The sequence below is a fragment of the Rhineura floridana genome, chromosome 14, assembly GCF_030035675.1.
Source record: "Rhineura floridana isolate rRhiFlo1 chromosome 14, rRhiFlo1.hap2, whole genome shotgun sequence".
Lineage (NCBI taxonomy): Eukaryota > Metazoa > Chordata > Lepidosauria > Squamata > Rhineuridae > Rhineura > Rhineura floridana.
In genome coordinates, this window is record NC_084493.1 from 22747674 (window position 1) to 22761078 (window position 13405).

The following is a 13405-nucleotide window of genomic DNA, read 5'->3' on the forward strand; positions in this document are numbered from 1 at the left end:
ACCTGATGGCAAAAAAACGCCATAAAAGCGGAACAAGCGCTGTAAGAGCAGGGCCTTTCTGCAATTGACAACCGCTGCATTAGCAGAACACTGTAAAGTGAAGCGTTGTAAAGCGGGGCCCTATTGTAAATGAGTTTTGGGGATCCGGGTTCATTTTGACTGTCTTCTACGCTAACTACAATTCTTCTTAATTCACATTTGGGCTCCTGCTGGGAGGAAGGGCGGGATATAAATTAAATAATAAATAAATATTTTAATTCTGATGCAGCATCGAAGGCTGCAGATTGAACTTCTGCAAGAACTTTTAGTAATGTTATTTATTTATTATTTGATTTATATCCCGCCCTTCCTCCCAGCAGAAGCCCAGGGCGGCAAACAAAAGCACTAAAACTTGAAAACATCATAAAAACAAACTTTAACACACATTAAAACAAAAATCTTTAAAAATATTTCTTAAAAAAAAAGCTTTCAAAACATCTTCTAAGATTAAAAACATTTTTAAAAAGAAGGTTTAAGAACATATTAAAAAGCAATTCCAACACAGATGCAGACTGGGATAGGTCTCAATTTAAAAGGCTTTTTTTAATGTTATCACTGCAACCTACAATATTCTAGGAGCTCACATGCCTAGTCAGCACTGGGAAAGAACTAGAGGAAAGCCCAGCATGTGGCAGGAAGCTATGCTAGCAATTTGGCAGAAAACATATCCTCCTATTAAATATGTTAAAAATACTGCCAAGCTGAAGCATCATTTTTAAGTCTGACAATAAAGCTCTAACAGTCAGTACTACACACTTAAACAACAAAGACATGGCAGCTTTTATTTATTTAATTTATATCCTGCCTTTCCTCCCAGTAGGAGCCCAGGGTGGCATTTTAAAGAAAGAGAAAGTATTCAAAGAGAATGTTAAGGCTTCACAAGTCAAATAACCAGAGGAAATAGTCCCAACTGAGAAGCTGGAACTATTTCTTCTGGTGATTTGACTCGTGAATACTTCTAATAGTTTTTCCACTAAAGACAGCCAGTGTGATGTAGTGGTTTGAGTGTCGACCTGGGAGACCAGGGTTCAAATCCCCACTTGGCTATGTAGCTCACTGTATGACTTCGGGCCAGTCATTGTCTCACAACCTAACCTACCTCACAGGGTTGTTGGGAGAATAAAATTGGGAAAGGGGAGAACCATGGTTGTACACCACCTTGAGCTCCATGGAGAAAAGGTGGGATACAAATGGAATAATAAATAAATAATAAAATGAAATGAAATGCACATGCTCCATCTGGGACATAGGACTCTTGATCATCCAGAAGCAGCATAAGAGGGTTGTATTAGTTCTGAGCAAAGGAAGCTGCCTTAAACAGAGTCAGACCACTTGTACCCATCTAAACTCAGTATTGTCTTCACTGACAGACAATGGCTTTCCATGGTCTCAAGAAGAGATCTTTCCCAACCCTACCAGGAGATGGCAGGACCTGAACTAGGGACTTTCTGCAGGCAAAGAGATGTGCTCTACCATTGAGCTATGTCCCATCTCCAGAGAACTATGGAGAAGACAGAGGTGCTACTGATTAGGAGGCCAACAGGTCTAAGTATAGTATTCTACCCTTTTTTGGATGGCTTGCACTCTCATTAAAAGATCAGGTCTTACACCCCAGCATTCCTAGACTTAGTTTTACTACCAATGCCCATGTGACAGATGAGACCAGGACTGCTTTTACTCAGTTCAACTTGTGCTCAGCTTTGACCATTCCTGACATAGTCACCTGGCCACACTCACACATGCATTCATTACATTTTGATTGACTACTGTAATATTTTGTGGAGCTGCCTTTGAAAACCACCCAAACTTCAGCCGCAGCAGAATTCTGCAGCTAAAACCTTAATAAGTACTAAGTGCTGGGATTTATTGTACTAGCTGCACTGGCTGCTAGTCCATTTCCAGAGATTTCAAAGATCTAGTTATTACCTTGAAAGTTCTGAACAGATTACGACCAACCTACTTGGTCTCCCATGTAAGATCAGCTGATATGTCCCTCATGTGATTGCCTTCCAAGGTATGTCTGGTGGCAACACAAGACACCTCCCTGCCCCCAACAGGTTAGTTACATCATCTCCCTCTTTGTGCCTGAATATCTCTCTTATTTATCAAGCCTCTGGTTTTTATTACTGTTTTATAATATATCCCGGACTTGTACTACATCTCCAAATCTCCAAAAGAGGAACGAGTTCATTATGACTTCTATCCATATAGATGAAATGGGAATTGTCAGACAGAAGGTATAATGAAAAATGAATCTAGAGGTGCCTTTTCAGACTTGACCTTTTTTCTTTGAACAGTAACTGCTTTTTAAACTCTTTAGTTTCAATAACCCATTTGCCATGCACCATGATGGTTAAGAAATGAGAGACTGTTGATACAGTTAACATAGTTGCCTAATTCCTTACATTCTAGCCATTATTTGGAATGTTTTATATAAAGTTAAATAAAGTCACACTGCTTTCCTACATGCTGGTCCCACCCACATCTTCTCAAATTCCTGCCAGTGTTCCAGCATGGCATGGGAGGGGACTCCTAAGAAAAACAACACTATGGAAAGGGGCAGTGGCATAAAGTTCTTAGCCTCACAACTTTGATAGGGCTATTTTGTCAGATTGTAACTCCGACAATACTGCAATGCGGCAAAAAACTATACAAAACAAAAAACAGCACTAGTCAGAAAATCTACATTTCATGAGGGAGTAGATTACATACACCCTATTCTCCCTATTTTGAGGGAGATAAAACATGCACCTCATATGAATAATCTGTTACTACAAGATTCTGGCCAGACTTATCAAGGTTTTTTAAAAATCTGCTCTTTTTAGCAGCTGTACCTAGAATCCTGAAGGCTTCAATTCTGCCTCCCTTAGAGTAAAGGCATCTTAGATGTTCACAATAGAAGTTTTCTTTGCTTATTCTCCAATCCTTGCTCTTTCTAATCGTACCAACTTCTGAGGAGGGGCAAGCCTCCGCTGGCCCATCTGACAGCAGGGCTTCGATAGGTGATGGCTCAACCTCAGGAAGTGGAAAGCTGGTTGGCTGGGAAGCATTTGAAGTGCCAGGCAGGATTCCTGTGGGGGCATGGGTGGCGCGTCCAAGGGATCACTTCCCAACAGCTCAGGCAGGGGGCTTAAAGGCAGAGCAGGAACTGCCTCGATGGAGGGGCTGGCCAATGGAGTCTGCGGCCTGACTGCACTCTCCCTTCCTTCAACGCTCCCAGGATCCTCATCCTCATCTGACTCCTCTTCATCTGCCTGAGCTAACTCCTGGTGCGCCAAGGGCACAACAGCAGTACATTAAGGCACCTTATAGCAAGGTTCTACAGTATTCTCATTATTCAAATATTGTCTCAAACTATTTAAAAAAAGCTTCCAAAGTTGTTCTAGTGATTCAGTAATTGATGTTTCTAACCACCAGGTAAGTTCCAGTTTACTGATCTACAGACCAAAGACATCAAATACAATGTAAGGTTATCAAGACAACCTTAGCCAGGAATAGAACATACATGAACACAAATTGTGTGTTTTAGAATGAGAGCACAACAAAATCCATGATCCAAAAATGTTAAAAATACAGAAAATTTTGACTCATACTGTTTAAAAAATTGTGACCTGGTATTGATTGCTACAGCAAGTAACAGCTATATTTTCTGTGATTTTAGGATTGGAATCTGCCATTGAGATGACGAGCTCACCAACTGCAGAGAGAATACCGGGGTCCTACATCCCGACAAATTACAGTACAAGAGAATATGGGTAACACTTCAACTGGGCCATTTTCATAGGACAAACTCTCAAGTGCCATGGTGAGCTGACCTTCCAAAATTGCTGATGGCAAAGCACTGTACTCAGCTATTAAAATGGTCTCCTGTATCTAGCAATATTCAATGTCACTAAATATATAACAGGTAGATAATCAATGCTAGGTTGTAGGTGAGGTACAGCGGTGACCATCCCTCATTTGCCAGAGCTAATGAATTTTCCAAGATCTAAAAGTCTCTATAATGTAGCCATTAGTTTTTTAAGCCAAGTGGCTGAAGACAGGATAGAAAATAGCTGGTGTTGTTACCAACAAAGTCAACGAACTTTAATCATGAATAAGCAAAATTATCAAGCAAAGCTAAAGACTGATCACCTATATTATCCTCAAGAGATTTAGCTAAGCCAGTAATTAGTTAAAAGGGACCACACTATTGTTTCCAAAGAACAAAGTTGTAAGACTACACTAGACACACATCTTGGGATACAGAAGATCTCTCTCCAAAAGGTGGTTTGAGTTCTTTTCTAGGGATTCACTCTGGCTGACAATATGCTACTGGGCAAAGTGTAAGGTTATGGCATTGGCATACAGGTGAGGGTCTGGTTATTTGAGAGATTGCCTCTCCTCCTACGCCTCTGCCCAGTCACTACACTCAGTTAGGAAATCTTTTCTGACAGCACAGAGCCTTCAGCTGGTTAGTCCCTACTTTATGCTGCCCCATCCCCATTTTTTTGTGGCAAGTATGTATATCCCTGCACAGATTTTGGTGCCTGCTAATTACTTTTTGACCCAAGCCTTTCTTGATTAAGGTTTAGCTACAATTATGTCCTTATCTCTTCACACATTGTTTCTGGTGCTATACATCTATATATGTTGCAACTGGGATCTGCAATGTTTTATTCTATTTTGAATTTTATGTAATGATTTTACTGTATACTATTTAGATGTGTCAGTTTGAAGCAGTACATAAATAATCTTGAATGTCCAAAGTTAGATTACGTACATAATCTTGGTAACTACTTTGGTTTGTACACCTTCAAAACTGACAGTAGGGTGATCTCATTTTGTACAGCAGTACCTCAATAGTGCAGCAGAATGTTCAGAACACCTAATGTAGTATTTTGAATCTGAAGTGACCAGGACAAAGTGAATTGAGAAGTAACTTCCAAGTATTTAAAATTATTAGCTTGTTCTATAACATGACCATTCGGGGCTCATTCATATTTCTTATGTTTCTTTGTCAAAAATAAGCACTTTAGTTTTATTTATTGTTTATTATTTTATTTACTAGTATATATGGCTTAATCATCAAAATCTCCAAGAGCACAATCCAATTGTTATTTACGCTGGTCTAAGGGGACTTGGATATGGTGGACCTCTGGCTAGGCTGGCTGGGTCCCAGCTTGGCTGGGCTATGTTGGTATAAGCCCCTCATCCCAGCTCAGCCAGAGGTCCGCCAGGGAAGCCCAGCCCAATGAAAGGCAAGCCAGCAGAAGGTCTGCAAAAGGCGCATTCTAGGGGCATGTCAGAAGAGGGGCTGAGGGGGGACTTACGCGATATCCAGGTCCTGTTCAGCTCCCTCCCACAGCCCTCTCTGTCACGGCAGCTGATACGCTGGGAAAAGGGGTGGTGGAAGGAAACATGTATTTTTAATTCCTTCCACCATTCCCTACTGGCGCAACCAGCCTCCTTCTCTCTACAAGGCCTCCAAGCGGCAGCTGGATGTGGTGGCCCCTTCTGCCAGCTCTGCCTTTGCCTGCTTTGCTCCTGCTGGCCTCCAACAAGTTGGATTGCTCTGCCCACTGTTTACATGTTATGTTATGGTTTATTTCTATGCCTCATTTTGGCCAAAAAGCCCCTCAAGGCGGCTCACAAAAAATAAACAAATACAAAATACAAATCAGAAAAGAACAATTCAGTGTATAAAAATTTAAATATTGAAATATTAATATTGTTAACAAAGCAACAGCAACATATTTCAACAACAATACAATAACAGTCTATTGAACAGTATAATCATAACTCAGTTGTAAATAATGGCAGAATGTAAATCAACTCATGGCCATGAGTAAATATTTATATATCTCTGGTGCTTCCCATAAAATATCACAGGGGAGAAGGAACAGTTGTTCTTACCATAAACAGTATTTCTTTGTGGATGTACATAGTTGATTGCCAATAGTTTTGTCTTGCAATTACCTGAGAATTTAGTCATAAGTCTTTTAAGTCCAAGTCAGGATTTCGAGAATAGTAACAGCATTGTTGGCATACAGTAAATGAGATTTCTGTGCAAGTGGTGCTCAGAAGCACAAAGTTTCAAACAAAGATTAAACAGCAGAGGGACTAGAATACATCTCTGCCATCCAGACATATTAGAAAAAAATTAAGATGGTAAAATTACAGGTAAGAGCATCGCTAGCTTTAAGAGTTAAAGAAAGTTGTGTGTGCATGCACAGCATTGGTAAAAATAAAGGATTTAATTGGTTCTTTTCCAACTAGGAACAGAAAACTATAATTGATTTCATTTGAGTATGACAACCAAAGGCAAAAATATGAACACTGTAATCTTCTAATTACTGTTTATCATGGGAAAATAAAAACATACAGATAGTGACCATTAAATAATATATTAATGCATGAAGTTATGCAATTTTATGCTGTCATGCGATTACAGAAAAGGGGAGAGGGTCTAATGGTCCATTGCAGTGCACAGACATGTTGCCATAAGAAGATATGCAGATATTGCCAAAACACATGGGAAGGTACGATCTGCCTACTACCAAGTGACTTGGTTGATTCATCAAGGAGGCTGTCAAGATCAATCCCCGTTGCCACATGAGGGCTGGCAGCTGGGGTGGCAAATCAAGAGCTGAGCAAGAAAGCAGATATAGGCAGAGTAGCCAAAACTTCATTTCAGTGACAAACCACTCACTGCGGGAATTGGGCCAAGGCTTTGTAAGAGTGGAAAAAGTTTACTGGAACCTAATGTCACCTAGCAACTACTGTACTAGAAGCTGCAATACTGCCCTCTAGCAAGGTGGTATCTGCAACAGCTAAGTGCACCAGAATGCAAGATCAGCAGCTCCTCTTTTGCAAATTGCCATGGTAGCACAGATTGCAAGGCACAATACTGAGTCTACACTCTTCCATTTCCACCCTCAGCTCATATTTTTCTTTTCTACAAGTAACTACTGGCAAATGCAAAGAAAACTGCATGTATACATCAAAATTTGTCCTGCTACAAGGAAAGACAGCACACCTAAAGTAAACATTTTAAACACACTGCAAAAGCAAAGTTCATATCATCTGTTCATATTGATGCTTGGTTGGCTCTAAGATTTAAATTCAGCTGGTAATTTGGGGTAAGAGGCAGAAGTAGGAAGCTCTAAACAGGAATTTTGGGGAGAAAGATGTAAAAAAACACAAGCATTGGATAGCAATGGAATTATAAAGTTTACAATTTGTCCTACTACTTCACCTCCACCATTTTGTGATTTTTTAGTAAATAATTTTTGATCTTTGGCCCCCCAATCCATCTGAGGATGTCACCTCTGCTGTACATAGCTCACACGAACTCCAGAAACATGCTGAAAGATCCAAATGAATATTATGTTTACGAAGTCACACTTTTTGTAAAGGCTTTACTGACTCACAATTCTACTTTTGCAGGGGTGCGTGCATGTAAATATTATGGTAATATTATTGGTAGAAAGTTCTTCATGTGGTTTCCAGCTGCAACATTACAATCTTAACAGCCATGAGATATGTAAGGAAAAAACCCAACCCCGTGAAGGAAGTTATATAAGAACCATTAAGAACCAGTACACAAGCCTGTTTTTCCTCTTCACACTCAATCCTTTTTTTCCTTGTGTGCCATGCCTTTTAATGTGCAAGCCTGAGGGCAGTATCTTGCTATTGATTCACTCTGGGAGATTTTTTTTGGCTTAAAACCCCCCAGATAAACGCACTTTAAATAAATAGAATAAGAGGAGGGCCCCATATCACCTTGCTCAAAATTATTATTCTCTGCAACATTATCTGTAACATATGCAATACTCAGAGAGGCTCATAATCACAGGTAGCTTTATGTTAGGACAAAATCTTATTTAGCAGACATTTTTGAAGACTGACCAGTTGTAAGTAAACTTTCATAACAGCCATTCTTTGAATGTGGTGTACTTTTACTTTTAATAACCATCCTAACTAGTAAAATAGTAAAAATATGTGAAACCATTCCCTTCCAAGCAACAATACAAGATCTGTGATTTATGAACTGTGCATATTAATAGTAGGTTTTTTATGCCAGTAAATTAAGCCAGCCAGGGCCAGTTGACTACTGGGGTAGGGCTTCTTCAGCCCAATTCCACCTTCACCATGTAACATACTGCTTCTCCTACAGGCATCTGCTCACTATAAGAAAGCTAATGTTTTGAAAGGTCCTGTCTATTTCATCCTAACAAAGTCAAATGCCATCACTTTACCCAAAGCCTACAGACACATTAATCATTTAACTTAAAAGTGAGGAGACTGTTCACCTTATTTCACCTAAACAAAAAAGATAGTATAAAAGATGAATACTTTACACAACAGCTAGCATAAAACTGTCCAGATCTTTATTGTTGGGCAGCCTGTCCAACAGGAGTAGAATATACACATATTGCACAATTGAGGTTATATAATGAACCAGTACCCACTCAATTTCTGGGCAATTTCTACATTTATTTCCAAATCCAATCCTCCAATCCTATAATTCTCTTCTACTTTAAATGGTTATAGTAACCTAGTTCAGATCTCCAAGTTTTGCATCTTCCCTATCTTTAGAAAAGAGAACATTTTTCAAGCCATTTTTCCCTAATCAAGATGGTCTGAGTCAAGGCTCGGAAATTATAAACTCCCCTAAGGTAAAATCCAACAGCCCAAATCACAGGCAGAACCACAGAACTGAACTGCTGTACATAGCATGACACACTTTTCATACATAGGGTTATCTAACTTCTTCAAGAAGCTACCAAGAAAGCCACTATGAAACATTAGAAATTACTCTCCATTCAAGTATATGCTTCAAGTTGGGGAGAAAACCTTTGTTTCCACACCAATGGAATAATTTTAAATGCAATTTAATTGTATCCATTTTTATCATGGTGTTTAAATGTGATACTGCGGATAAAGTATACACTTACTGAGCAAAGATGATATTGGATCTTATGCTAAATACATTTTTATTAAACTGGTGGGCCTTCTCCAGGCATGCAAACCTTGCCTTTACTCAGTCCAGTCTATTGGCTCCACAAATAGGCATCATACGTTTGGTGCAAGCTCATACTATGGAGGAAATGTACAATGCTAGATTTCTTACAGAAGGGGAAAAAAGCAAGATTTTCCATCTTAGACCCGTCAGAAGAACCCTCTTTAGTTACTGAGAAACAAAAAAACTATTGCATTATAAATCATTTAAAGAAACCCAAAGATGTAGTACGATGATAGAGATGTTCCTTCTTGCCGAGAGAACCTCACACACTGTTTCAAGTGGCACACCCCGAGAGGCTCCTTAAGGAAGCAAGGAACAGCTGTACCTAAAACTTGCAACTACAGGCTGCTTTTGTTTTAGATCTATCTAACAATTTTCACTTACCTGGCTTTCCAATTTTATACTTAAATTACTTCGATGCATTATCAAAGAAAGAAAACCTCAGGAAGTGGGAAAACAAATGGTTATAGGAAAATTAGTAAATGCTCACCTATTAGGAAGTACTGAAAGACTCCCTGCCAAAAACCTATTGAAAGACAGAGGCACTTCTGCCCAGAAAGTGACCTACAATCCCTACCTTACTCTGCTCATCAAATGGAGAAACAGCAGTTTCTTTGTCATCTGGAGAAACTCACAACTATGGGTTGTATCTAATGGAAATGGAAATAGACTGCCTTCAAGTCAATCCTGACTTATGGCTACCCTATGAAAAAGGTTTTTATGGTAAGCGGTATTCAGAGGGGGGCTACAATGCAGCACTAAGTTAAAATTCCTTAGCGGTATATTTGTCCCACTGGAGAAATGTTTTGCGACAGTATAATGTTGTTGTGCAAGAGAATGCATAATCAGGTAGCTCTTAACTTTGTCATAACACAGATTGTGGAATCTGTCTGTTGCACAACAATTTTCTGCTAGCAAAACTGTTGTGTTGGATTCCCCTGTTGTGCAACATTAAAACTCACCTGTCTGCTAGCACAAAAGTGGACAAAGAACACTGGAGACAGTCTTATATATTTTAGATTCTTGGTCCTCTCCTTCCACTCTTCTCCTCCGCTCTCAAAAAGAGTATTATCCCTCTTCACAGCCTTATCCAATTCTTTCTGCTACCCCCCCATCCCCACAGTATCATTTACTTTTATCTACCACATTTTTATTCTTCTTCTTTCCTCTGCTCCCAGGGAAGCACACACAATCCTATGCTGTCTCTTTTATCTTCACAACAGACCTGTAAGTTATTATCCTCATATTGCAGATGACAGAGACCAACTGGTCAAAGGTCACTCAGGAAACTTTCTGACAAGGCGGAGATCTGAAATCAGGCATGCTTAGTCACAGCCCAGCGTTTTAGCCACTATGTCACACTGACTCTCAGCATGTATGAAGTTCTTGAGTGTGCTCAAGATTCTTCTGGTCCATTACCTTATTATCCCTCCAAACAACTCTGCAAAATCAGACAAAACTGCACGAATTTTTTTAAATTTAAAGTATTTGCATATCACTCTTCATGAAGTCTTTCCCCAAGGCAGTTTACAGTAAAACATTAAAAAGTCACTAACTACTAATTCTACCGTTAATAATAATAATGGAGTGTGCCTGGTCCAGGTCAGTGACCTTCCAGGCTGCACCAAGATTGGTTACAAACTCTCCTGGGCATGTCATTCTCACCTCTCCTCCTCCTCCTGCCTCCTCCAAATCTACATAACCCCCCTTTACCAGATTCCAGGTTTCTCTTTCCCACCCCCTCTTACAAACAACCCTTGAAAGTAGGGTCATATTGATAACAACGACGACGACGAGGACGATTAAATTAGTGTGTGTCCGCCTGGCCCAAGGTCACTTTCACATGAGCTTCCAAGCTAGGCCAGCATTTGAACCCACCTCCCTCGGGGAGGCACTCTAGCCACTACATCGCACTACCTCTCAACTCACCCCCTTCTCTTTCCTTCAAAGCCGCATCCCACCTGTCTTCGCCTGCGACCCAGCAGGAACGCCCCCGCCCACCACTAATAACCTCCCACCCCTTGCGGCATCCCATCGCGGGCCAAACCCTCGCTGCCCGCCCTGTAAAGCATCGCCTCAGGATTGGTTCGCTTCTCCTCCCACCACCATCTCCTCAGAGACTGCCCTGTCTCCCCCCCTCCCCCCCCATCGCCGGGCCCGTTCCGGCCGCCCTCCCTCACCGTTCTGCGCGTCGGCCGGCGTCGGAAACAGGCTCCCCGCCGCAGCGAGGAGGAGGGACAGAGCCGCGGGAAGCGGCCCGGAGCTCCGCAGTAGCATCCCTGTCGGCAAGTCGCCTGAGGAGGAAGGGGCAAGGAAGAGGAGGGAAGGAGAGGGGGGGGGAGAGAGAGAAGCGGACGTGGGAGCACGAGGTGGAGATGGTGGTGGTCGTCGTCGTCCGCCGCTGCTGAGCGAGATTCCGACTCCTCCGTCCTTCCCGTCGCCTTTTCTCTCTCCCTCCCTTTCCCCCCCCCTCAAAGTGGCGGAGCAGCTCCTTCTACCGCAGCGCCGAAGCCTCGCGAGAGGTGGAACCCCACTTCTCGCGCGAGGAAGGGAATATGCGGGAGGCAGGAGAAGGAAGCCGAGAAGGGACTGGGAAGGCACCGAAGCTCCGCCCCTCGCAGCGTTCATAGGTCACGTGGTGAGGGCAAGGGATCCAGTTTCTTCAGCAAATTCAGAGGCAGTGGCGGTTCCCCCCTATTTCAATTCATGCGTAGTCTAACTACCCCACTTAATTGTGGTTAACAAAAAGAGAGATTTTTATTTTTATCCCATGCTTTTTAACATCTATATGAAGCCGTTAGGTGCGGTCATCCGGAGTTTTGGAGTGCGTTGTCATCAGTACGCTGATGACACGCAGCTATACTCCTTTTCATCTTCTTCAGGTGAGGCGGTCGATGTGCTGAACCGTTGTCTGGCCGTGACAATGGACTGGATGAGAACTAACAAACTGAAACTCAATCCTGATAAGACTGAGATGCTGCTGGTGGATGGTTTCTCTGGTCAGATGGTGGATACATACCCTGTCCTGGACGGGGTTACACTCCCCCTAAAGGATCAGGTTCGTAGTTTGGGAGTCGTTTTAGACTCTTCCCTGTCACTTGAGGCCCATGTAGCCTCGGTGGCACGGAATGCATCTACCAGCTTCGGTTGGTAGCCCAGCTACGTCCCTATATGAGTAACAAGGACCTTACATCAGTGGTTCATGCTCTGGTAACCTCACGTTTGGACTACTGCAACGTGCTCTACGTAGGGCTACCTTTAAAGACGGTTTGGAAGCTACAGCTAGTGCAAAATACGGCGGCCAGACTGCTAACAAGAACTAAGCGGTCTGAGCATATAACACCTGTTCTGGCTCGCTTGCGCTGGCTTCCAATATGCTACCGGGCCAGATTCAAAGTGTTGGTTTTAACCTATAAAGCCTTATACGGCGCGGGACCACAATACCTGCAGGAACGCCTCTCCCGTTACGAACCGGCTCGTACACTACGGTCTACTACGAAGGCCCTCCTCCGGGTCCCAACCCATAGGGAGGCCCGGAGGGTAGTAACAAGATCTAGGGCCTTCTCAGTGGTGGCCCCCGAATTGTGGAATAGTCTCCCCGAGGAGGTACGCCTGGCACCGACACTATTATCATTTTGGCACCAGGTTAAAACCTTTCTTTTCTCTGAGGCATTTTAATTTAAGTTATTTATGTAAATGCTGTAATTTCTATTTTAGATGGTGTATTTTTATATTTGTTATACTGACTTTGTAATTTTATTATTGTATATGTTGCTATGTTTGCCACCCAGAGAGCTGTTTGCTAGTCGGGCGGGATATAAGCTGAATAAATAAATAAATAATTTTATTAGCAAAACACTTTGGCTTCCGCCTTCATCAGCTGGTAACATACAAATACTGCTACCAAGGTGGCAGTTCTAGAGCTTTGAGGATGCTTAGAAGGGCTTCCTTTGCAGAAGTAAGGTTTGTATTGTCATTCTGGTTCAGGCCATGCGGTGCCAATGTGTCCAGGGAGTATATCCAGAAATTCTCCCTTTTAGTTGTTAGGTCCAAACCCAACACGCGAGCCGTCACTGTCTTTCTCAGCTCGCAAACACCCGGGAAGGTGCGGAGTTGAGCGCAATTATCCACTGCCAGAGGCTATAATAATAATACACACACACAATATTTACCTTTGCAAAGGGGACCCAGTACCTTCAAGCAAGATGCTTTTCAGAAGTGGGAACCCCATTTATTGAAAGAGCAGAGAGTTACATAGTTTCCCCAAAGATAATAAAACTGGGGAGTTTATGTGTCACTACATTCAAGAAAACTGCTAGTCATCGTAATATCAAAACATTAGAAATGGGGTGCTTGAGA

General features: G+C 42.0%; 1 protein-coding gene across 1 annotated transcript in view; it reads right to left on the reverse strand.

Annotated features, from left to right (window-relative positions):
* NPTN (neuroplastin) overlaps positions 1 to 11603 on the reverse strand; it is a 58824-nt gene extending 47221 nt beyond the window's left edge. The window contains exon 1 of the mRNA XM_061594921.1: positions 11227 to 11603. Within this exon, the coding sequence (XP_061450905.1) occupies positions 11227 to 11323 (97 nt within the window). The 5' untranslated portion in view covers positions 11324 to 11603. The remainder of the gene's footprint in view (positions 1 to 11226) is intronic.
* Positions 11604 to 13405: the final 1802 nt, after the last annotated feature.